Source organism: Balaenoptera physalus (assembly GCF_965194825.1).
Source record: "Balaenoptera physalus genome assembly, chromosome: 9".
NCBI lineage: Eukaryota > Metazoa > Chordata > Mammalia > Artiodactyla > Balaenopteridae > Balaenoptera > Balaenoptera physalus.
In genome coordinates, this window is record NC_138888.1 from 16377534 (window position 1) to 16404783 (window position 27250).

Genomic DNA, 27250 nt, shown 5'->3' on the forward strand with positions numbered 1-27250 from the left:
ATAAAGTGCTTTTCATAAAGTCTTATATATTATAGCAATTAAGTGTATATAATTTCATTAACAAAGGCACCTTGAAAAGTATTGGCACATGGCATTTTGTCTTGCCTTTTTTTTTTCTTTTTGGTAGTTTCAAAGTTTCTTCACATCTTCTCTTCCATTTCGTTTAAATTTTCTTGAATAACTCACCATCTGAACAGCCAGACCCATTAATCAGGTGAACTTTAACTATCACTTTAAAAGTCAAGTTTTAGGCAGTTTTAGGAGTTTAGCAATTTCTTTACTGTACAAACTGATTCCTAACGATTTAAAGAAAATTATATTCAAGTGGCAAATTTGAACCAATAGACTAATTCTGAGTCCATGATTTGAGATGGTGTATTAAACACATGTTTTATCTTCAGGGTTTTCTGCTGTTTTCTCAGTACCATCTGGATATAAGTTGACAGCTGTCACAGGCATAACATTCACTTTATCCAACTGAAGAATTCCTCTGAAATATAAAAATTAAAATTAAAGTAAGATAGGGTTACTTCGAGGTTATAATTAAATATATACCTGAGGTAATTTTGCTTCATTTTATTTAGTTTATGATGGTTATATAAATCCTAAGTCCAAAGTTCACTTTAACCAAACTGACTGAGGGAACAGAAAGGAATAAGAGGAAGTTCTTTACCTGGTACTGTAGGAGATGACAGGCTAAGTTACAGATCTCCAGGGCAGACAGAGTCCTAGATTTGCACAAGTTGGGCAAAAAGACTAGGCCCAAGCATCTTTCTAAACAGTACTCCAGTGGAACGCAACCTTAGATCTTTAGACAGCATTTCTCCTGCTACTAAAGTACCTGACCAGGGAGATCTTTGGATTGGATCCAAAACCCTGTATTGCAAGCTCAGTATTACCCTAATCAGAATGTAAACAGAAGTTAGTTGCTTATAGACCTGAACAAGCTGATTCTGAAGTTCACAAGGGAGAAACTGCAAGAATAGCTGTGACATTTTTTTAAAAAAGAACAATGCAGAGAAGAGACAGTTGCCCTAACCAGCTAGCAGAGAATTTATTAAAACACTATTTATTAAATTAAAACCATGCTACTGGCACAGGAATAGACAAGTAGATCAGTGGAAGAAGAAAGTTCAGAAACAAGACTAACGTACATGGGAATTTGTTCATAATATGGTAATATTCCAAGTCAACGGGCAATAGAACAATGGCCTCTCTGGGAAGCAAAATCAACTAGCTCAAACAATACACAAAAGTGATGGTAAAAACTAAGTTTTAAGAAAACAATGTAATTTTAAGATGGGAAAGGTCTATTTGAGAAAAAATTAAATCCTAGAAGCCATAAGGGGAAAACATGAATTGCCCTGAGCCCAAATTTAAAATTTCTGTATGACACGGAATACCATAAATAAAAGCAAAAGACAAATCATAGTCTGGGATTTAAAAATATACATATATCTGCAATACATATTATGTATGTATAAGACAAAGGAGTCCTACATGTTAATGATTACAAAAGGCAATACAACTGAAAAATGGGCAAAGGTTCTAAATAGGCTTGTCACAGGAGAAATATACACAGCTAAGCATCACAAAGATGCTAGACTTAGCTAGACCTAGACTAGTAAAGATGGTAGTAAGAAGAAAATGGAAATTAAAATGAGATTTTTGTCCACAGTATAAAAAGCAAAAAAGATTGCTATCAGGTGTTGAGAAGATGTTAAATACATATACTCTGACCCAGTAATTTCACCTTTTAGGACTCTATCCTACATAAATATACATGTGCAAAGAGATATATGAACATTTAAGAATATACACTACAGCATTATTGGAAGTGACATGAAATTGGAAATTACCTAAATGTCTAATGGAGGAATGGTTATATTATGGCATACCCATACTGTGAAACACTATGCAGCCATAAAAAGAGTAAGTCCATATATGTATTGATAGGAAAAGATCTTAAGCCCATGGTTACCAAACTGCACTGAGACCCCTGGCATGGCTCACAGAGGTGCTACAGAATATTTAAAAATTTCAAGACTTCTTCAGACAGAGAAAGAGAAAATTCGTATGATATCACTTATATGCGGAATCAAAAAAGAAATGATACAAATGAACGTATTTACAAAACAGAAACGGACTCACAGACTTAGAGAAAGAACTTATGGTTACCAGGGGGGAAGGGTGGAGGGAAGGCACAGTTAGGGAGTTTGGGATTGACATGTACACACTGCTATATTTAAAAAGAATAACCAACAAGGACCTACTGTACAGCACAGGGAACTGTGCTCAATGCTATGTGGCAGCCTGGATGGGAGGGGAGTCTGGGGGAGAATGGATACGTGTATATGTATGGATGAGTCGCTTTGCTGTGCACCTGAAACTACCACAACATTGTTAATCGGCTACACTCCAATACAAAATAAAAAGTTAAAAAATAAAATTCAAGACTTCATGTGTAATACTAGCTTGAGGGTAGTTCACGATTTTAACATTAGATTGTACTACACATTCTTTTTTCAACAAAGTCTCATCTTTGCAAAGCTGGATTTTGGGCAGTTATTGTGATAAAAAGCAAATACAGTACAAAAAACTAATGTTGAATGGGAAATAAGGGTGGCAGTGTCCAATCTGATTCTAAGATGTGAGTATTGTGTAGTGCCCTGTAGGTACACAATCCCATTAGTAAGTTAAGAAATAAAAAATATTTTTTCTTTCAATTTTTTTTCTGGCCTAGGTAAGGGCACCAAGAAAAAATTCCTGACACACTGAGTGCTATGAACCAAGAAAGTCTGGGAACCTCTGTTATAAGTGAGTAATACAATTTGTGGGACAGTTAAGAGTCTAGATTGATAAACAATTATAATTATCTAGTATACAATGACATCAATACACAGAATTTGGATAAAAGATGCATACCCAAAGAGTTAACAATTACTACCTCTAGATACAAGAATTAAAGAACAGGGAAGTGAAAAGGTACTTTTAACTTTCTGTATTGATAAAATTTCTACTACCAGAAAGAATCCTCAGTACAATTGCCAATGATAAAGTATATTGAAAATTCGGTTTTTAATTTTACATTGCATTTTTTCACACAGAGGAGCCCATGATAAATAAAACATTTGGTAAAAGAACAATTAAAAAATTTACAACACTGTTTTCTATGTAGATTTGCATAATAAAGATCAAAAAAAAGTTCTGAGCTTCCTGGCAGTCAAAGGAAAAAGGAAGAAACTATTAAGTTATAGAATTTTCATTATCAGAAAGAAATGGGAAATGGGAATCCTCCAGGGGAAACACAAACTAAAAGGTGGGAGGTGCACTAATATTTCTTTACTCTCAGTTGCTCTGCTTGTATTATGACTTTGACCTCTAACAATCCTTTAAGGGAGGCATTAGTTCAGTGTTACACATGAAGAAATGGAAATTTTGAAGACCTCTTGACAAGCAAGTGGAAAAAAAGCAAATGTTTAAATTGTGTCTTTTTTTAAAAATATAAATCCTGTGGTCTTCTCCACATAGTCCAATGTAATTTAGCTAAGCCAAAAATTGCGGTCATCGGGCTTCCCTGGTGGCACAGTGGTTAAGAATCCGCCTGCCAATGCAGGGGACATGGGCTCGATCCCTCGTCCGGGAAGATCCCACATGCCGCAGAGCAACTAAGCCCGTGCGCCACAACTACTGAGCCTGTGCTCTAGAGCCCGCAAGCCACAACTACTGAGCCCGTGTGCCACAACTACTGAAGACCGCGCGCCTAGAGCCCGTGCTCTGCAACAAGAGAAGCCACAGCAATGAGAAGCCTGCATACAGCAATGAGGAGTGGCCCCCGCTCACCGCAACCAGAGAAAAGCTCGCGCGCAGCAAGGAAGACCCAGTGCAGCCAAAAATAAAATAAATAAAAATTAAAAAAAAAAAAATTGTTGTCATCTCTATTGAGATTTACTTCTAGTAAGATGACTAAAATGACTAGTTATTTAACTTGTAAAAATGCCAACAATAAATTCATTTTTAAATTTATAAAATAATTTCTTACAGTTAAAAAAAAAATTAAGCTGTACAGAAGGGGAAAGAGTGAAGGTCTCTCCACTCCTGCTCTCATTCTCACTTATTAGACATAACATCTCCCTTGTCATTCTGGAAATCTTCTGTGCATTTATATACATATACACGTACTACTTTTCTTTTACCCAAATTGGATGATACCATTAGACAACTTTTTTCCCCATCTAATACATCTTGGACTTCTTCCTTTTATAAGCCGCAAAGAATCCCACTGCATGTGTGAACCATTAGCTATCAACCTCCACCAATAAACAGTTCAGAGGTTTCCTCTTTTGCTTTTGTTTTTTGTTACAAGCAGTGCTGCCGTGAATATCCCCTTAGTCTTCAAAAATTTACTTCATTTTAAATTGATACTTTGGGGTTGAAAATAGTGAAGCCCTCTTGTTTCATTTCTTTCTTATTATACACATTGCCATTTTCCATTACAGAGATTTGTTTCCTTTCTCTCTCTAATAAACTAAGTTCTTACACAGCAGAGTTTGTCCCATCCACATATGAATTCCCAAGACAAGTGTCTTGATCATAATATGTATCTAATAAATGTCTTTTAATTTTGCTAAAGTTGAAAGATGGGCTAGAAAAAAAAGATGTTATTTTCCCTCCCACTTCTCTTATCCTTCCTAATTTTTATATTTCCCACTCCAAAATATAGTAAATACAACTATTTTTTAATCATTAAAAATACTAAAATTGATCCAAAATAAGAAATACTTACTTGTATTCACAAACTGGGAAAAGCACCTTTAAGATGGTTATTACTATAACTGCTCCTATAATTCCAACCACCATGACATTCAAAAACATAAAGAATACTGGGAAAACACTACACCAGAACCTGCACAGATCTTTTCTGAACTTTTCCATCCACTGACACATCACCTTTAAAAAAAAAAGGGTTTTGATTAGATATGCAAGTTTCATTTGAGCTCTAAGAAACTTTAAAAATTATGTTCTAGTTTTGGGTGATGATAACATTATATACCTTGACTGTGGTGGTGGTTACATGGGTGTCTACACTTGTCAAAACTTATCTAACTGTACATTTTAAGTGGGTGCATTTTATTTTTAAATGTACCTCAAAGTTATTTACAATTTAAAAAATTATGCCAAACAGGCACAGAAATGTTGCTATACTTTACAATTATTTACACTGCTGTCTAACTGTAAACCGAGTGAAAATAATTGCTAATTGACAAGAAGAAGGCTAGTCCACTTACATAAAATGGACCCGTCAACTATGTGTTTCCAATATTTGGAGGACAAGAGAAGGAGAGAGAGACAAACATATCAGTCGCTTTTGAAACAGACGGGGCATTCACTGTGCACAAAACCTACTTCTGTACTTAAAACAGTGACAAGAAACTCAGGTGTGCTCTGATGGCATGGGCTCTGAAGACTCTGTCCTTGGGCTTCCTTGCTCTGAAGGAGACGGGGCAGACAGTGAGGGCGCTAGGGTTCAGGCAGCACAAAGCGACCTAGATTTCTCCAGCAACCCCACGTAAGCAGTCCTAACCTTCAGTGAGAACCTCTTCAAAGAATCATCTTTGGAATCCATTTCGACTAACCACAGATCCTGCTCATTTAAATGTAAATTATTCCCAGCGAGGGGCCTAGCTAACATAGAGAGAGATTCCAGGATACTCTCTCTGAACCCAGAATATCTTCCCAGTCAGCAGTATAATGTCACTCAGAATATACAAGTCCTTAACAGGTGTCAATGCGTATTTACATTTGCACCCATCTTATTTCAGTCCTCACAACAACCTGACGAGAAAGGCCTCACTTTACGGACCTTTGCTGTACGGATAAAGGAAAAGGTTAGAGAGGCTAGGAGCTTGTCCAAGATGATACAACTAGCAAGTGGCAGAAGCAGGATTCAAACCTAGGCAGTCTGATTCCAGAAAGTACACTCTTAACCAAGCGTGCTTAGTCACTGTACACGGTCCTGAGGGGACCATGCATGTGTGTTTGTGTTAGAAGTCACAGAATAAACAGACAAATGGGGACATGAGAAAGATTCTGAAAGGGAAGATCCCAAACAAAATGAAATCCAATGCCTTAATCATCATTATCTGACTACATTACTAAGTGAAACTTGAAAAGGAAGACAGGAATACCTAAAAATATCACATTAAAACAGTGATGAGTTCATTATTAACAATATCCCATGGATCCAATCCTCATGGTTTCCACCTCATTTTAAATGCTGATATTTATTTTCTTTACCATAACCATAAATGCTTGTAGTACATATAAAGAGAACCCCAAACGCCTGATTTACCTTATACGAAGATGGAGGCTCTGCTCTGAGAGGAGTTTCAGGTAATTTGCCAGGTAAAGCGTCTTCATTTACAGTGGTTTCCACATTCCTGATAAGATACTGGCTGGTGGTCTGCAATGAACTAACACTTTCTCCTGAGAAGGAAGAGCCAGGTTACCAAAGTGCTAGGCATATGCTGGTGTCTCTCCCACTAGTCCTAAGACTACTATACCAATAACATTTCAGATAGCAAGAACATACATTTTTCCATGGGAGAAAAACAAACATTTGATTGTTTAGCTTTAAATGCCAGAAAGGAACCCCAAATTTAGATAGTTAAAAGGGAGCTACAGCAGTTATGATTCTGTCACATAGAAAGTCAAATTTTTTAAAGTTCTGTGTTTCAGTGGGAAAAATGGATACTTCTTCCTCTAAATGCACTTAAGTGAACGACATTCTTATTATGTATTTTGTGATGATTACCCAGAGTAAGAGTAGATAGATGATTACAGCAAAACGTCACTCTGTAATCAGCATTGATCACATTCTGCAAAGTCCTCAAATGGATATATAAAGCAATACATGTTATAAAGCATTTTTAAAAGAAGCTTACTTCGAAACATATTAATTATGATTAAAAAGTTACCAACTAAAGAAATAATTTCCCTAACACTTTAAATAATGGTCTTTTAAAGTACCTTTTTTGGAGAGGTTGGGAAGGGTAAACAAAATGTCACTGTCTCGGGAAATCGAGTACAGCATGCTTTCTTCCAAAGGCAGGGTGTAGTTTGAATGTCTGAGTATTCCCTGATTCTTAACTAAAATATCTATTTCAGTAACGTCCTTCTGTTGAGCCTATGAGAAAATATAAGCAATTACTCTTTATTTTAAATAATGGCACAACCTGGTAAGAAACTAAAATTGAATTTTCCTCCCTGATTTCTGAAACTAAAAACCTTGTCCTAGTCACACACAATTCCTCCTTCTTTCCCCCCCACTTTAAGGCATTTAATTTGCAACTTTAATCACATTCCTGGGTGCTGACTATTAGAGGCTCGCTCTCAGTTCCATTTCATTGACTCAGAGAGACTTAGCCAGAGGAAACGGCAGCAGAGCTGCGAACCAAATTCAATCTCTTCACTTACTTGCTCTGTTTAATGATATTTACAATATTTTAAAGTGATATAAATATGTATGAATATGATCTTTTTTAAAATTAAGACTTCAAATGCTAAACAAGTAAAAAATTCTGAGTGATTGGATACACGCAACACTAACGTAACTTTTTTCCTTATTAAGTCAGAAATAAATAATAAAATAACTGAACACATGCATAACACTGAGCACAAATCTTTATAATTTAATTCTCAATTAGTAAGCATACTATCTTACTTGTTTTCCATCAATCTCTACTACCTCTTCTTGAACGACAATTAGTCGCAAACTGGAACCAGATGTCATAGGCCACTCATGAACTAAAATCCTTACACTGACAATTCCAGAATATCCTTTTTCCTCCAAATTTTCCATATTTTCATTCTTCACTATAAAAAAAAAGTAGTGACAGCTTTGAACAAAAATTGCCACCAAATCAGTTACTGAATTTGATTATTTTGATGACATTTACATGGAACGAGACAGTTGTATACCAGTATCCTTGCCTTTCTTCATCTCTGACCTTATATTGATGTTTCAGATCTATGAAAACAAAGACAACTTGACAAATCCTTACAATCCTTATACTCATTTGAAAAAGGGAAAATGCTTGATGGCCTTTAGATTTTGTACCGAACTCCACACTAGCCACACCCTTCCTATTCTTTTATATAGACTGTCAATGAGGAACCGACAAGGCGTTAACTATTTACAAAGCAGGCCGGAAGACACAGACAATCCCATGTTTTAGCAAAGTGAGCACGTTCATCCATCCATTCATTCGTTCACAAAATCCAGTGACAGAAGGGGCCCAAGCAGTAAGGACACTTGAGGCTTTTTCTCAATCCTGTCTCCAGTAAGCGACTCGTTACTGTTGGAGAGGTCAGGAATGGGGAAGAGGGTGCGAGAGCCCTTAATGAGTCTCCACTAATGGACGATGGGGTAGGATCATCTACCGGCCCTGCTCCTCTCTAGCTGAGAAACCCCGCCCCACACTGGCAGTGACGGGGTGTGGCAGTTGCAGCTGGCTTATAAAGCCAAGAAAGTGAAAAAGATAGAAAAAGATAAATCAACAGAAACCAACAAAACTGCCGCAAAAGAAGCATTTTGCTTCTGTTCCTCAAATGTTATTGTCGGAGAATTACTTGCCAAAAAGGAACCCAGATGGATATTCTGCATGCATATCCAGCTGTTTAAAGTGATGCTGTGCCTTTGTAGAGCTGTTCCCTTGACCTAGAACGCTCTCCATGGGCTTCCCTGGTGGCGCAGTGGTTAAGAATCCGCCTGCCAATACAGGGGACACGGGTTCGAGCCCTGGTCCGGAAAGATCCCACATGCTGCGGAGCAACTAAGCCTGTGCGCCACAACTACTGAGCCTGCGCTCCAGAGCCCACGAGCCACAACTCCTGAAGCCCGGGCGCCTAGAGCCCGTGCTCTGCAACAAGAGAAGCCACTGCAGCGCGAAGCCCGCGCACCGCAACGAAGAGGAGCCCCCGCTCGCCGCAACTAGAGAAAAGCCCGCGCGCAGCAACGAAGACCCAACACAGCCAAACATAAATAAATAAAATAAATAAATTAAACAAAAAAAGTTATAGAATGCTCTCCATTATTCACTCTCCTCCCATACATTTTTAATAAACTCCTACTTGGGTAGTTCTAGATACCATATCCCTACAATGCTGAGTTCATGCCTTTTTTTTTTTAAGCACTAACTTTCTCGCAGTGTAGCTCTTAGTTTAGAAACCTGTCTCCTCAACTAGGCTGAGTTCTTTGAGAGAATGCATCAAGTTTATTGTTCTATAGCCTTTGTGAATCAGTGATTCCACCCAGAATTATAAATACATAATTTAAAGTAAATATCCTATCATAACTTGTCAATAATGTTCAGACACCTGGTCTAGTGGTTCTAAATCCTAACTATGCATCAGAATCACCTGGGAAGAGTATAGATGCCAGAGCCTCACTCTAATCTTAATAAATCAAAATCTCTGGGCGGTATAGACTAACATTTGTAATTTTTTAAACAGGTACAGGTATTTTGATTGAGAAACAAGTGGCCTAACCCTTGGTCTCAATCTAAGTTCACAAACCTGTTCTTCCTTGACTTCTCTGTTTCTGTTAATAAACCCACCCTTCTCCAACCTACCAAGGACAGGAATTACTAGGTTACCTTTGACTTCTTCACCCTCCTCCTCTGTATCCAGTCAGTTGCTTCCTTTGGACCATTCCAAAGTATCTCTTATATTTGTCCTTTCCGTCTCCACCTACCTCCCCACCCAATGTCTAGTTCATTAGCTACTTACTATTACGATACTTACCTATTCTCCCCTTCAGTAATCCCTCCCCCCTTCAAACCATTCACACAACAGCACCAGATTAATCTTACCATGACATGGTTTTGATTATACAGTCTCCTTGCGCAAACGCCTTCAGCAGCACCCCTGTGACCTCTTTGGTGGGTCTCTGCCTGGTCCTCCTTCTTCAGGCTCGTTACAGTGTGCCCTCCCTCTAGTCTGCCTAACTTCGCTCACATCCTCTGAGGCTCCTAACTGGAAAACTTCCCTTCTCTCGTGGTCCACGCCAGTGTTTTCACTATTTACCCGTCAGTCTCCCTCATGGAACAGTAGGAGTCACAGCCTAGCTGTATGCCCAAAGGCCAGCACGCTAGGACACAGATTGAACGCATGAGAAAATGCAGTCATATAAATACCTCAAAGCAGGGACTCTTCAGACTCCAAATCGGGTACTGCTGCCGTAGAATAAAACTAACAACGACAAAAGCCCTCCATATGCTGACTTGCCCTACTGAGGCAGACAGCTTTCCAAAATGGCTCTCAATGACCCTTGCCTTCTGATGTTCACGCCCCTGTGTAACTGCCTCCTGCTGAGTGTGGGCTGGACCTAGTAACTTGTTTCTAACAAACAGAATACAGCAAAAGTGCTGGAACGTCACTTGTGTGATTAGATTATAAAAGACTGTGACTTGTGTCTTGCCGGCACTCTCTCCCTGACACTCTCTCTCGTACTCTCACTGATAAAGCCAGCTGCCACGTTGTGAGATGCTCTACAGAGAGGCCACGTGGCATGGAAATGAGGGAGGCCTCCAGCTAACATCTTGTGAGGAATGGAGGCCTCAGTCCAACAGTTCACAAGCAACTACATCCTGTCAACAACCATGTGAGTGAGGTAGGAAGCGGGCCTTGCCAGTCGTGCCAGAGCCAGAGAACCCAGCTAAGCCAAGCTCAGATTCTTGACCTGCAAGAACTAGGAGGTAATACTGACACAGACTACTAAGTTGGGGGTTAATTGTTACACAGCAGTATAACTAATATATCTACAAAGAAGAAATTTTTTTTTGAATAATTAAGGATAGAAGACTTTTTGTTGTAGTTGCATTTAATGTTTTAAAGATTCTTGCAACTGATAAGATAGGCTTTTACTTCCACTTTCAAGGAAATAAACTCTATGCAACTGGGATGACTAGAAAGATGACTATAACAAGTAAAGCAGCCAGATTGCACTCCATGTCAAATTCCTAATAAATACAGCATCAGTGGAATATTATTCAAGCCAGTAATGGCACTTCTTTTCCTAGCTATGATGGATTAGCTTGTAGTACACCAACTCTCTCACTGAGAACCACTAGAAAACATGTAAAAATATAAACACACAAACAGACACTCAAATCTGCACTAAAAAAATACTAAGGGGAATTCTTTAGGCAGAGGGAAAATAACCCCAGAGGGGAACACTGATATTCAGGAAGGAATGAAGAACAATGGAAAGGGTAACTGTGAGGGTGAACATAAATGAATACTGGACTACAGAAAACCATTAAGTATAGTTATGTTGCTTAGTGTTTAAGAACCCAAAGAGTTAAAATGCATGACAATAGCAACACAAAAGCAAAAAGGGGGGAATTCCCTGGTGGTCCAGTGGTTAGGATTCAGTGCTTTTACTGCTGTGGCCTGGGTTCAATCCCTGGTCAGGGAACTAAGATCCTGCAAGCCACGTGGCACAGCCAAAAAAATAAAAATAAAATTTAAAAAAGCATAAAGGGAATCAATGGACTTTACATGTTCTAATGGTCCTACATTGGTTGGGAAATGATAAAAGTACTAGTTTACTGATCTCAAGGGTAACCATAGTAAAATAATATGAAGACCAACAAGATAGAGGGGAACAATGAAACAAAAAGTAAATAAACCAGAAGAGGGCAAAAAGAGAAGAAAAAGAAACAGAACAGGTGAGACACAAATAGGAAACAAATAAGAGAGAAGATCTAAATCCAAATATATCAGTTATTACATTAATGTAAATAAATCAAAATTCCAACTAAAGACAGATTGACAGCCTGAATTAAAAAAAAAAGAAAGAAAGAAAGAAACCACAAGTGTATGCTGCTTGTAAGACATTCGCCTCAATTATAAGGACCCAGGAAGACTCAAAGAAAATGGAAAGATACTGCAAAGCAATCCATATCCCTCCCCCATGCCTGGCCAAAAAGCAGTTATTGGTAAAATAATACAGATAAAGCTGATTTTAAGGCAAGAACATCACTAGAGATAAATAAGGACATATTATAATGATAAATGAGTGGATTCACCAGGAAGACATAACAGCTCTAAATATGTATGGATTCAGTAATATTGTGTCACAATATATAAAGCAAAAACTGACAAAACTGAAAGAACAGACAAATATACATAGTGGAGATTTAACATACCATTCTCAGTAATTGATAGGGCAAGCAAAGAAATAAACAAAAAAATCAGTAATTCCATAAAAGATTGAACACGATTAACAAATTTGACCTGACATACATAGAACATCATATCCAACTAATTACATAATTAACTTTCTTTCAAGTACACACAGAAAGCAACATTTACTAACACTGACCATCTGCTAAGCCATACAGCAAGTCTCTAACTTCAAAGGGTTAAAATTATACAGATTATATCTCTGATGATAGAGATGGAATCAGTAAAAAAAAAAAAAAAAAAAAAAAAAAAAAATCCCAAAATGTTTGAAAATTAAGCAATATACTTCAAAATGACCCACAGGATAAGGAAATATCACTGTAAATAATTAGAAAACACCATGAATGGAATGATAATAAAGATATATAATGAATTAAGTATAGGATACAACTGCTCAGAGAAACATTTACTGTCTCAAATGCATATATTAAAACAGGTAATAGGAATACTATACAAATTTTTCATATCCTTTATTTCATTCAAATAATGGCACATTCCAAGGTAACATATTTGCCTGTCTTTAAACAACTCAAGATTTTAAAAGGTTAAAAAGGAAAACAAAAAAAATTTTTTTAATAAAAAGGAAAACATTATATGGACATAAAGGTGGAAGAATCAGACAGACAATTCACTTTTCTCTTTATTTTTTACAACTGTGATAAGCACTCCTCTGAAGATTTTGCCTCTTGCTTGTAAATCTCCATTTACTACCTCCAGGCACATTCTTACATTGTTACCAACCTACCAGACATGAAGTTCCAAGCAATACCAATCTCATGACAGAGAAAATGTGAATATGCCAGAAATAACCAATATAAAGTAGGAAAAGAGTACACACAAGTGTTATTATATACTCTAGTAATGATGTGTAGTATTAATTTGAAATGGAAATATATAACATCAAAGAATTGTGTTTCACTAATTTAGTATTATTAAAAACAGAACAATTACAGAAGTAATTTAGCAGTACTTACCTATCAAAGTCTGACAGCTTATTCGGGTTACACCACTATTTACAGGGAAGTCATTTACATATACCTGTCCACTCTCATAGGTTATGTTAAGAACAACCTTAAAATAAAGCAGCATATACATTAATTCCAATGGTTTACAAATGATGACAAACTCTTCATGTCAAAAATACATTATCTAACTAAACTGGATATATAGATAAAAAAATAAAATAGGCTGCATGATACTTAGCTAAGTGATATAATAAAAACATAACCAAAAGAGACAAACCTGTTCTTTAGATACCTCCCCATCATCTTTCAGGGTAGTTACATTAATTCTGATGCTGTCCTGCAAAACAAATATACAAATTGGGCAGGTATGCGTTTCACAAACTGAGAATAACTCAGTTCTTTTTCTTCTCCCCTCAGTTATACTTACTGTATGATCACTTATGGCAACATTAAAAGAACACTTTTAAAAACTCATCAATTTCATCCTTACAGCCTTTTAAATACCCTTCACAATTCCAATTTTTTATAAACTATATACTTTTCCACTTAATTATGAAATATATCACATATCTGAGCATATAAAATGCAAATATAGAGTTTAAAAGAAAAGATTAACACTCAAATACTTACTACCTAGGTTAAAAACTAGAATGTCATCCACACTTTAGAAGTCCCCTGCATGACCTTTTCTGTCACATTCCCCTCATGCCCCTCAGAAGGAATCCCTATATTGTCTTCTATGTTAACATTTCTTGCTTTTCTTTATAGTTTAACTACCTGTATTATCTCTCTCTAAACAACATATTGTTTAGTTTTATCTGTTCCTGAACTTTATATGAGTGGAATAATATTATAATGTATTCTTCTGGAACTTCTTTCATTTAAAATTGTTACATATGCAGCTGTAGACATTTATTTACAGCATTGTGTAATATGCCATCAAATTGTTACCGATTTACTTAACTGTTCCCTATCAGTGGACATTTGAAATGTTTCCAACTCTATTGTTTTCATGTACAAAGTTGCTCTAACCCTCCTTACATGTGTCCCCTAGTGCCCATGGGCAAGGACTTTCAGTGCACAATCAGTTTCAGTGCCTCTCAAGGTATGCTCAAAAGCACTCTACTCAAATATTTAAGTTTAGTCATAACATGCTTACTACAGACAAGAAAGCACTATTCTAAGTAATCAGGGTAACAGGAACTATAATTTGTTATCTGTAAATCAAATTCTTTCCTAAGTGTATTCACAGACAGACGTTGTTATCCTAGAATAAAAACAAGACTCCTCTTAAATACTTTCTTTGTGAGGGTATTCTTAATTTTGAAAAGACAAAAATTATTCTAAACATCAAACCAATATACAAGTGTATTTCTTGGCACTGTGAGCAACTCCAATACTTCATGTATTTCTAACAAATGAGAGACTAAGACTGAGTGATTTTATGAGATTGGCTTGATTCCTGGGACAACCTGAGGAACAGGATTCTAAAATGTAAGTTCATACCATCTATTCAGGATGACTTTGGTACACTTCCCAACTCCCATAGGAGCCCAGGAAGCTTTAGGACTAGTGATTCCTCAGATCCAGCCTGGCTTTCTCCTGGCCCACCCTTATCTAGAATTAAGTGTGGGCTAGAACAAATAAACTCATCTCTAGAACAAACTAACATTCAATAAATCATCAAGTTGGTGGCTGTATTGTTTTATGCCCAAATTCCAGCCAAGAATTCATTCCTCTTTTCAAACTAGAGGATCTGTTTGAAAACTGTAGACTAGTGTTCTTCTAACAGCCCAGAGATTACCCTCCACTCATGGTGTTCTGAGAAACCTTTTTATAGCTTCTGCCTTTCAGTAGAGAACATACACTATATTGTGAGTAATTTATTGCACCTACGTACATCATTTGCCCAGTAGAAATATGCAGTTTGTAAAAGACAATTAACAGACTGTATAGCACACTATATTTTCCAGAGAACTAACTTCAGTCAAATTCCTTTTGATCCTCTTGAATGATTTCATATCAGGGGAAACTCTCATCCCTTACTGCCTCCAGACCCAAAGTTCAGAGCCAGGTCATATTTCTCGTTCTTCCTGAGAGCCTCTGACTGAACTGGAAGTTCAGGCTTGTCAGCCAGGGCAGTATATGCTTAAAAAGTGAGTGGCAGAACTGAAGTTTCTCCCCACTCATTTTCAATTCTCCTCTAATTCCTTCACTCACAAATGCCCATCTGGAATAAAATGGCTTCCTAAGGACAAAGGTAATAGATACCCGGTTTAAAATAAGTCTGAGGGAAATACATGAAATAAATATTTACACATATAAGAAAGTAAGTGTCCTCTGGGTGCCTCCCTCTCTTTGGTGACCAAGTCATTTTAATATTAGAAGAATGCACCGTAAATTTTTTTTATTTCACAATCTTTGTAACAATTTTTTTCCCAATTTTTTTTTTATTTCACAATCTGTGTAACCTCAACTTCTGACAACTACATATGTAAACAAAACATAAAATGCGGGACTTCCCTGGTGGCACAGTGGTTAAGAATCCGCCTGCCAATGCAGGGGACACGGGTTCGAGCCCTGGTCTGGGAAGATCCCACATGGTGCGGAGCAGCTAAGCCCGTGCACCACAACAACTGAGCCTCCGCTCTAGAGCCCGCGAGCCACAACTACTGACCCCGCGTGCCACAACTACTGAAGCCCGCGCACCTAGAGCCCGTGCTCCACAACAAGAGAAGCCACCGCAATGAGAAGCCCGTGCACCGCAACAAAGAGTAGCCCCCGCTCACCGCAACAAGAGAAAGCCCGCGCTCAGCAACGAAGACCCAACACAGCCAAAAATAAATAAATAAATTTATTTTTTAAAAAACAACAGAAAAATGCTTATAACACAATAAATCTGAGTCACTGAAGAGATACAGGGAGAATTTTCCTGACTTCAACCAGTTTTCTTACAGTTAGGTCAGGCTGGATACAAAGATGAACAAATGAACAGATGTGTGATAAAGCAAGTATAGTAAAACATAAATGGTAGTCTAATTTGGCATTATTCAATATGGTACCCACTAACCACATATGGCTATTTACATTTAAGTTAATTAAAACTAAATAACATTTTAAAAACTCAGTTCCTCAGTCACACTGGCCACATTTCAAATACTCAGTAACCACAGTAGTCTAGTGGCTACTGTAATGGAGAGAGCAGAATCACTGCACAAAGGTCAACTGGACAGCTCCTATCAAATATGCATGACCACTGTAAAATTCTTTCAAATGTTCTGTACATTTCAAATTTTTCACAATAAAACTGAAAAATTTTTAGATCAAGAGGCCTCAGTTTCCCATATACACCTTTCCAAGGAATGAGATTCTCCTTCTAGTTGCACAGCATTCACTTAACCTATGAAATTCTGAGTGTAGATCTAGACTTTCCAAAAGTAGAAAGAAGTCATAAGGAGAACTGAAATGATGAACTCACTAAGAGCCCCACGGTGTGGTGTATTTTCAGCTTGCAGTATAAATGTAGTTTTTTCATATTATAGGAACAGACTCAAACGTCTTTCGGGTTCATAAATAACTATCATGAATCTTTAAAATCTGGAAAAGGGAAAAACAATGTCTCTATTTCCAGAACTCTAGGAATTATTTCATTTTTATTTGGTCTCTTGATCTCACATCCATATTTTTGAACAGCTGCAACTGTGGTCCACGTACTTCAGATATAAGTGGTTCTTAGAGCTTGGGATGCTGTGGTTTCTTGGAATGTCCCAAGAGAACTGAAACTAAGATATGCTATTATTCTACCCAGGAAGGGTAACGTCGTAACTCTCAAACACTGAAAGTAAAAAAGTGACATTTATGGTGTCACTCACCCCTGAATTTTGAGCATTCAAGTCTTATATAGTAAGAAAAGGCGCACCTATGTCGTTTCTCTTCATTCTGGGAAAATCTCATTTTAAACTCTTCAGACGTTTCCCTACCACACATTGAATTAATGAAAGGCAAATACTGGTTAATTCCACCCGGCCAAAGCAATAAGAACCAGCCACCCTTCAGGACAAGCATGCAGTGGTTCCCAAACTTTAGCCGACCTCGGAATCACCTGGAGGGCTTGCTGCAACAGAGTGCTGGGCCCCTACCCTAGAGCTTCTGATTAGCCCGTTTCTGCCAGGTTCCCAGGGCATGCTGGTGCGGCTGGTTCCACCGCGCTCGAAGATCCACTCCTCTAACAACTCCCGCCAAAGGGACGACGTCGGGGTCAGCGTTGGCCTTCAGCCTCCCTCCCTCTCCGGCCCAGCGACCCGGCTGGCGTGCACCCGGAGCCCTGCGCGCCGGGAGAAGGCATTCCTTCCCGCCGCCGGCCGGAGCAGACAGGTGGCCTGGAAACGCTCGCGCTCGCTCTCAACGGAGCAACTTCCACGTTTCCCCAGCACTTAACACTGCCTCGCCCCAGAGCCCGGCTCTGAAGGCGCCATTACAAAAGGCTGAGATCGCTAGTGATCCGCTACTTTCGACGGCACACCCCCATCAGGACTGCAACTGCCTGGGCTGCCGCAACAATCGGTTTCGCTGCGCCGCGCTGAACCTCACACGGAAGAGCCTCTTTTGCTCTCTCGCCTCCCCCATCCCCTGCCGCCTCCATTTCCTTGGCTGCTTCTCCCCACTCCCGCTTTGGGGGCCCGGCCCCCAGCCCACGGCCGGCCCGCCGGAGGTGGGAGGCGTCGATGGGGACGCCGCAGTCCCACGTCCCCGGTCCCGGCTTCTCCCGAGGATCCCGGCAGAGCCGCGTCCGCCGTGCCCTACCTTCGGGGCTCGGGGCAACAGCGGCGGCTCAAAGGTGCCCGTCGTCAGCCACCCGGTGACTGGCAGGGCCGCGACGATGAGCAGCCGGAGGGCGAGCGGCGCCGGCGGAGCGCCCTCCATCTTGGACAGGCCAGCGGCGGGCGGCGGGCGGCAGGCGTTGGGGGGGGTGGGGGGGCGGCTGGGAGGCGAGGGCCAAGCTGGCCCGAGGGGCGGGGCCTTTCGGAGGGGAGGGGATTGGAGGGGCGGGGCGGGGGCGGGGAGAGGGCGGGGCGGGACCCGGAAGGCTCCGAGAGCTGCGGAGGTCTAGGCCTCGGAGCCGCGAAACAACGTTCGGGGGCGGGGTCAAGTCAACAGAAGGTCTGATTTCGTCATTAGACCGGCACTCTAATTTGGAGAGAGTTTCCTCAACTAAAAGAGTGTAAACATTTTCATTGCCATTACTTTTGAATTAGTATATACTGTATGTGTACATAGGTATGTCTCTGTGTGTATATGTTTACATATATCTACAAAGTGAAAATAATGGTAATGTATCAGAACACTGTTGTACATGAAAATAAGGTATATCATGTTTAGAGGGGCAGATTCATTAAATCGGTACTTCTCACCTTTGTTGCACTTGGGAATTGCCTGAGCACTTTTAAAAATTACTGAGTCTGGTATCTTCCGGGACACCTGAGTTTCTGATTTACTTAGTCTGGGCAGCCGCTTGGGCACTGGTAGTTTTTAAAGTTCCCCAGTGATTTACTGTGACAAGGTTGAGGATCAACCCCGCATTAAGTTCAGCACTCAGCGGATCGCTGGAGACGCGAGGGAGCAACACTCCACTGGAAGCCAGGCCACCTGGGCTCTCAGGACTTTTCTAGTGAGCTTATTAATCTATAAATTGAAGATGATAGATTTTCTTCCCTCTTTCAGATTAAAAAAAATTTTTTTTTTTTTTGATGAAACCCTCTAAAGCAAATGTGAAATGAAATGAAAGAAACCCCATTTAAAATAAAGTCTGGCGCTTCCTTGGTGACGCAGTGGTTAAGAATCCGCCTGCCAATGCAGGGGACACGGGTTCGAGCCCTGGCCGGGAGGATCCCACATGCCGCGGAGCAACTAAGTCACAACTACTGAGCCTGCGCTCTAGAGCCCGCGAGCCACAACTACTGAAGCCCGCGTGCCCAGAACCCGTGCTCCGCAACAAGAGAAACCACCACAATGAGAAGCCTGCGCACCACAACGAAGAGTAGTCCCCGCTCGCTGCAACTACAGAAAGCCCGCGCGCAGCAACGGAGACACATCGCAGCCTAAATAAAATAAGTTAATTTTTTTAAAAAAGGAAGTCTGGAAGATGGAGGGAGGGAGAATAGGATGTAGGCAGTTAAAAGGTACAACATCCAGTTATAAGATAAGTAAGTTATAAGATAAATAAGTACTAGGGATGTAATGTAAAACATGATAAATATAGGCAACACTGCTGTATGTTATATACGAAAGTTGTTAAGAGAGTAAATCCTAGGAGTTCTCATTACAAGAAAAAAAATTTTTTTTCTATTTCTTTAATTTTGTATACATATGAGATGATGGATATTCATTAAACTTACTGTGAGAATCACTTCATGATGTATGTAAGTCAAATCATTATGCTGTACACCTTAAACTTATACAGTGTTATATGTCAATGATATCTCAATAAAATTGGAAGAAAAATGATAAAATTAAATTTAAAAGTTAAAAATAAAATAAAATGAAATCTGGAAGGACTGGAGGGGGAACTCTCATGCATGATCACTCCTTGGTCTGCAGACCCCAAGCAGAAAGAGAGAGGTACCATGCATGTCCAAAAGGAAGAGGCTTACTGAAATACTCCAGCAGAAGGAAGATTTTATCTTTACCCAGCAGTAGCCTGCCAATGAGAAACTGCCACATTCAGCCAATGAGAAGTTTGAACTCCTGCCCTCTTCCAATGGATTTCTACTCAAAACAGTCCATCTTAACCTCCCCCCTTTCCTCTATAAAAGCAAGTCCCTCTCCTTTGTCCTCCAACTTAACCTATGGTTCATCTAGTTTTCATGTCCCTTACTGCAGTTGCTCTGCTATTCCTGAAAAACTCATTTTGCTGGTAAAGTAACTGGCTTATTTTTAAGGTTAACACAGAAAATGCCAAGAATTCAGACATTTCAGGTTAACAGGATTGCATATTGATTGAGAAGAACTTGGAGATGTTGCCATTCAGGGAGAGTAAGAAACAGTCTTTCTTTAAAATAAAACTTTTGAAAAAAAATAGTAAAAAAAATAAAACTTTTGACATGAAAAAGAAATCTGTTTCTCTCTTAGCTCCTCTTCCTCTTTTATCAACCCCTCCCCCCATGCCTGCGTTTTTAGCTAGGGTAAACCACAAAATCTTTGGCCAAAATTGTTGTATGGTAAACTACAGTCATTCAACTAATTCCTTGCCTACGATGAGATACCCAACAACATTATTAACTGGCAAGTGGTTTCTGCAATGAAGCCTCACCCACTGGTGGGTTCCAACTGCAACCACTGGCCTTTTCATTGTTTCAGACCTCTGGGATTAAAAACAAATCGAACCTGGGACTTCCCTGGTAGTCCAGTGGGTAAGTCTCTGCGCTCCCAATGCAGGGGGCCAGGGTTCAATCCCTGGTTGGGGAACTAGATCCCACATGCATGCCACAACTAAGAGTCCGCATGCCGCAACTAAGACATGGTGCAGCCTAAATAAATAAATAAATAACCAAATCGAATCTAATGGTCAGAACATATGACATATGTGGATCTGTGTAATTTGAATTAGTAATATATGTATAAGTTTCCAAAATACATTTGAAAGAAAGACTAGTTGGGGAAGGTGAGTGACGTAGTCTATATGTCACTCACAGAGCCCTCCCCTTTGACCATCCATTATTCTTACACTTGTTTGTCTCCAAAAGAGTTCAGTTTGGCTATAGAAACCCAATGTATTTCTACGTACATTACATGCTTTAAGTTTCTTGAAGATAATCTTTCGTATAGCAGAAGATATTGTTTAAAAAATTTAATACATAGATAACTATATGAGGTATAAAAAATACATCTCTATTTTCATGCAAAATAGTACTCTTTGACTCCAAACTTTGAGGTATTTCCTTTTTCAACAACTGATCCTAGGGACTTCCCTGGCAGTACAGTGGTTAAGACTTCACCCTCCCATTGTAGGGGGCACAGGTTTGATCCCTGGTCAGGGAACCTGCATGCTGGCAAGGTGTGGCAAAAAAAAGCAAAAACTACTGATCCCATTGTTTTTATTATTCTCACACTCAAAAGTTGAATTCCTCTTTTTCTGTAATCCAAAAGCAGGCTTGGCACCAAAGAGAAGTCTGGGACATAATCTGTATCTGTTTCCAATTTCTGGGAGAGAGTGAGTCACTGCATTTCTATTGCAACACAGTCTATCTACTCCATTATTTTCCAGAGTTACTCAACTACACATTTTTGAACTTCCTGAAGACCCCCAGGAGATGATAAAAAGGAAATCAAGAAAGATATTCCTTTTACATCTCCAGAGCCATTTACACATTTTATCTTATTTTTCTCCTAAGATATTTTAAAACTGCTTTTACTGTACCCTTATTCTCTGTGCATTTATAGAGATTAAGCTTTTTGCCCTGAGTTACAGGATACTAAGTGATGGAGCTGTGGTTTTTAACCCTGGTATTCTGAATTAATACATTCTATTGGTTCATAGAAGATTTTTAAAAAGTAAAAGTCATAATTTTCTTTGTTGTTATATGTTTATAGAGATTATTACAAAGTGTTCTGTTCAATTGACTTTCTAAGAACATGATCTGGGTTGAGAGAAATGAAGAAACAGGAAATTGTGGGAGATCTTTGCCTCTTTCTCCACCACAACTGTAGCCAGAGGGGCCCCAGGACAAAGAGGCCGTCCCTGCTTTCTGCTCCCCCAGCTAACTGATTCCAACAACCTGAAAACATGCAGAGACATCTGTGTCCAAGGATGTTAAATTAGTTGTAAATCAGTGTTTGATTTGTATTCTGATAAAAATTCTGGAAATAAAAGATTAAAATAAACATCCAAAATATTTAAAAATACTATGCGATTTCAAAAATATAGGACATCTGTGATAAATATTGCAGGAAGAATTCAATGGTGGAGGTAGAAATCATTTTGAGAGCCTATTTAGGGATGATTTTATATTCAGTAACACAGCTAAGTAGGTAATGTTTTGTGGTAAGCCTGCATTTTTTAAGACTTTTTTTGGGGTTTGTTTTTCAAGAAACTGCATACATCATTAGAGACAAACAATAATTTAAATACCATACAGTTTCTGTATGTACAAAACCTAGGCCATAGAGATCCAGTTTAATTTGTATTCTATTTACACTGTCTTCCTCATACAGCTGTTGTCTGTTAAAGCAGAACACAGGAGAGTGCTCTGATACAAAGACAAGCTATGTACAGACACCCGGGAAGCAAAAGCCTGCATTTTTATTTGTCTTCTTTGAACTTTTAAGACTTTTTTAGGAATGGAAGGGGCCTCCATGTGGAAGCAGAAACAGATTGCAGGATGTCTTTTCTCTGCCTTCATTGGGCTTCCAGTGTTTGGGAGTGCATTTTCATCTTTTGAGTCAAGCTTCACTCTATTTGAGTCCCTAGAACACAGGAGCCGCACTTTATCATCTTCTACCTCATTTGGTGGCAAAATTATGGGCAACTTCATAATCTATAAGTATTAACTATATTTTCTTTTTTTTAAAATTTATTTTATTTATTTATTTTTGGCTGTGTTGGGTCTTCGTTGCTGCACGCAGGCTTTCTCTAGTTGCGGCGAGCAGGGGCCACTCTTTATTGCGGCGCGTGGGCTTCTCATTGCGGCGGCCCCCCTCGTTGTGGAGCACGGGATCTAGGCACATGGGCTTCAGTAGTTGCGGCACACAGGCTCAGTGGCTCACGGGCTCCAGAGCACAGGCTCAGCAGCTGTGGCACACGGGCTCAGTTGCTCTGCGGCACGTGGGATCCTCTCGGACCAGGGATCGAACCCCTGTCCCCTGCATTGGCAGGCGGATTCTTAACCACTGCGCCACCAGGGAAGCCCTAACTACATTTTCTTATTTTCTGTATTCTGGATGCTCTGTTGTCTGGGGCCTGGCTGACCCAAGAGAGACTCCTAGGGCTAAGCTAATTTCTAGAGTCAGTAAACTGCTCCCCTGTGAGCCTGCCTTTCATATGTAAACCAACCAATCCAGAGCGTATACTCCAAATCACCTCCAGTATCAGGCTTTTATTAAACTCCAGGAGGCAATATTTCTCTGCCCTAATCATCCCAGGGCCAAGTACCAGAACACTAGAGATAGCCTCCAAACCCCAGAGCCCACTGAAATTATTCAAACCAGCCAATGCTAATCCTGCTTATGCTGCCTTATCTTGCCTTCTCCATAGAAACCACAGTAAAGACTTCAGTCTATGCTTTCTTCTTGCTCCTTCTGCCTCCTGACCTACCCTGGTGCTTTCCCATGTGGTCCTTCACGGCATGGTGTGTCCCCTCTCCTCTTGGGATCTGTTGTCCTCACCATGTGTGAGTAATAATAAAACCCACATTTCAAAACATTATACCAATATCTACTGAAAAGGTCATGCTAAAATAATCACAATAAAGAAAGAGCAGTTAGTCATGGAAGCAACCTAAATGCTCATCGACAGACGAATGGATAAAGAAGATGTGGTACATATATACAATGGAATATTACTCAGCCATAAAAAGGAACGAAATTGGGTCATTTGTTGAGACGTGGATGGATCTAGAGACTGTCCTACAGACTGAAATAAGTCAGAAAGAGAAAAACAAATATCATATAGTAACACATATATGTGGAACCCAGAAAAATGGTACAGATGAACTGGTTTGCAAGGCAGAAATAGAGACACAGATGAAGAGAACAAACGTATGGACACCAAGGGGGGAAAGTGGGAGGGAGGGGGTGATGGGATGAACTGGGAGATTGGGATTGACACGTATACACTGATGTATATAAAATTGATGACTAATAAGAACCTGCAGTATAAAAAAATAAATTAAATTAAATTTAAAAAATAAAATGGCAAAAAAAAAAAGAAGAAAGCAATTAAAGTCTTTGACAAGGACAGGCAGATGAAGAAACAGGTGAAGATGGCTTCCAGAGAGGGCGGAATGTCCTGCTTTCCAGCCAACCAAAATGTTCTCAAAAGCCCCTGGATCTAAGCCCCTGCTATAGTAAGGTTAAGGTTTTTATATGAGTGGCGTTGGATAGGAGTGGAAGCTGACTATCTCAGGGGACTCAGTATTTAGAGATAATCATGGAAAATGTAACCATAAAATATGTTAAGTGGTATATATGTAAAATTTAATATTTAGGACTGTTTATCTTTTGAATCACTTAAGTAAAAGTTGAAAAATGGTAAATCTCTTTTTCTGTATACACACTTTTTTTTAGAGCAACTTAAGGTTTAAAGAATAATTGAGGAGAAATTATGGGGAGTTCCTATATACCCTCTCCTCCATCTCCCAGTTTCCCCTATTATTAACATATTGAATTAGTCTGGTACATTTGTTACAACTGATAAACCAATATTCATACACTATTATTAACTAAAGTCCATAGTTTATAATAGGGTTCACTCTTTGTGTCATACAGTTATTCAGGGTTTGGCAAATACATAATATCCACCATTATAGCATCATACAAAATAGTTTCACTGCCCTAAAAATCCCTGTGTTTCAACTACTCATCTCTCCCTCATTCTGCCAGAAACTTGGCAACCACTGATCTTTCTACTGTTTACATAGTTTTCCTTTATCAGAAAAGGAGTAGTTGTCATATAGTTGGAATTACACAGTATGTAGCTTTTTCACACTGGCTTCTTTCACTTACCAATATGTATTTAAGGTCTGCCATGTCTTTTCATGGCTTGCTAGCTCATTTCTTTTGATCTTTAAATAATATTCCATCGTATGGATGTTTATTCCACCTTGTTAAACCAGTTTGTTTATTCATTCATCTATTAAAAAATGTCTCAGTTGCTCCTGAATTTTGGCAGGTATGAATTAAGCTGCTATAAACATTTGTGTGCAGGTTTTTGTGTGGATATAAGACTCCACTTATTTGGGTAAATACCTAGGTGAGTGATTGCTTGAATTCATGGTAAGGTAATGTTTTGCTTTGTAAGAAAATGCCAAACTCTCTTCCAAAGTGACTGTACTATTTTACATTTCCATCAACAATTTCATTGTTATTTTAATTTGCATTTCTTTAATTAATTGCCAATATTCATTCATTCAATAAATAATTATTCACCTATTATGTGGCAGGCTGTCATAGGCACTAAGGATAGAGCAGTAAACAAAACAGACAAAATTGGCTCTCCCTCTAGAGCTGACATTCTAGTAACAACATACAAATATAAACAAATTCCTAACTAGCATGTTAGATGGTAAAAAGCACTATGTAGAAAAATAAAAGTGTACGTATGTGGGGTTAACTTTTTTTTTTGGCCGCAGCAGGAGGCATGTGGGATCTTAGCTTCCCCAATCAGGGATCGAACCCGTGCCCCCTGCAGTGGAAGTGCAGAGTCTTAACCACTGGACCATCAGGGAAGTCCCAGGTTAACTTTAATTATAGTGGTCAGGGAAGGGCTCACTGAGAGGTGACATATGAGCAAGGGACCTAAAGGAGGTGAAAGAGAGCTATGCAAGTAACTGGAGAAAGAGGGTTCCAACCAGATGGGACAGCAATGCAAAGGGCCTCAGGCAGAACCCCTCACCCCACCCCCTGCCCCATATTGTTCAAAGAATAGCAAAGGTTAGTGTGACTTCATGGGACTAAGAGAAAAGACAGGAAGAGGGGTGGCAGAATATCATGTAAGGCCTTGTAGACTACAGAAACTTTGGTTTTTAGTCAGAAATGAAGTTACTGGAGGGCTTCCCTGGTGGCGCAGTGGTTGAGAGTCTGCCTGCTAATGCAGGGGACACGGGTTCGAGCCCTAGTCTGGGAAGATCCCACATGCCGCGGAGCAGTTGGGCCCGTGAGCCACAATTACTGAGCCTGCGCGTCTGGAGCCTGTGCTCCGCAACAAGAGAGGCTGAGATAGTGAGAGGCCCGCGCACCGCGATGAAGAGTGGCCCCCGCTTGCCACAACTAGAGAAGCCCTTGCACAGAAACGAAGACCCAACACAGCCATTAAAAAAAAAAAAAGAAATGAAGTTACAGGAGGTTATAAGTGTGTATAAAATGACATAAAAAAGAGCGGTCAGCTTGACCAGGAGAGTTTGGGGAATAAACTTTTCATGGAAACCCTCAAAGGAAGACAAAAGTAGTTTTGTCTCTAACAAGACTTCATAAGTCTTCTAAGTTAGAGTGTCAATGAAAAAATTAATAGTCAACCTATGAAATAAATGGAAAATTTTATTTGAGCCAACCTGAGGATTATAACCTGGGAGATAGTCTCTCAGAGAACTCTGAGAACTGTTCTGAAGAGGTAAAGGCGGAGGCCAGTATATATGTGATTTTGGTGAAGGGGTACATGAAATCAATCACCTTAGTAGGTTACTGCTATTTGAGAGGAACAATATCTTAGTTAACGGTTTTAGTGCTTTTCTAAGTGTGAGAAGATGCAAGAAACCGGGTTCATGAAATTTTCTCCTGAAAATATCTAACTGAGGGCCACTTCTGTCAGTTTTCCCAGAGCACAAAGTGCCTCATCCTGATCTTTGCCCTGAATTCCTTTCAAGGTGTATTATAGGCCAGTGACTGCAGCAGCTAATGACTTGATTCTTGTATAACTGGATGGTGGGCAACATTTTTTATTTTACAATCCCTTCCCTTTAGGTCTTAATTTCAACCAAGGTTTGCGAGGCATTTCATGACAAATTTATCCCAGGGTGCTAGGAATGCTCATTCCCAGGTCAAGCGAGGATTTCGTTGCTAGGCCACTCAATGTGCTATTACTGTACTAGACCCTGTTAACAGTAGCCCAAAGCCTCTAGACCGCCTGTCTTACTAGTCCCTTATGGTCCAGGAAATGTTCCCTCTTGTTGCTTCTCCTCACATTTAGAGTTACACTATTACAATCATTGATCTTGAACTTCTTTGTCTTGCCTTAAAATTGTTTTCTCTTATTTCATCAAGAGTACTGATAAAACCAGTAGAGATACAGGCTGAAGCCTACCATCTTTAGCTTGTTGCACTAAGGA

At 39.4% G+C, this 27250-nt stretch overlaps 1 protein-coding gene across 1 annotated transcript; it reads right to left on the reverse strand.

The window, feature by feature from the left end:
- Positions 1–94: 94 nt before the first annotated feature.
- On the reverse strand, positions 95–18197 carry GINM1 (glycosylated integral membrane protein 1). Its single transcript, XM_082474916.1, has 8 exons — positions 18018–18197; positions 13492–13551; positions 13224–13320; positions 7724–7875; positions 7030–7186; positions 6353–6486; positions 4787–4950; positions 95–490 (listed from the first exon to the last, which is right to left on the reverse strand). Exons 1-8 carry the CDS (start codon positions 18135–18137, stop codon positions 379–381), a joined length of 996 nt encoding a protein of 331 aa, XP_082331042.1. The 5' UTR covers positions 18138–18197; the 3' UTR covers positions 95–378.
- Positions 18198–27250: the final 9053 nt, after the last annotated feature.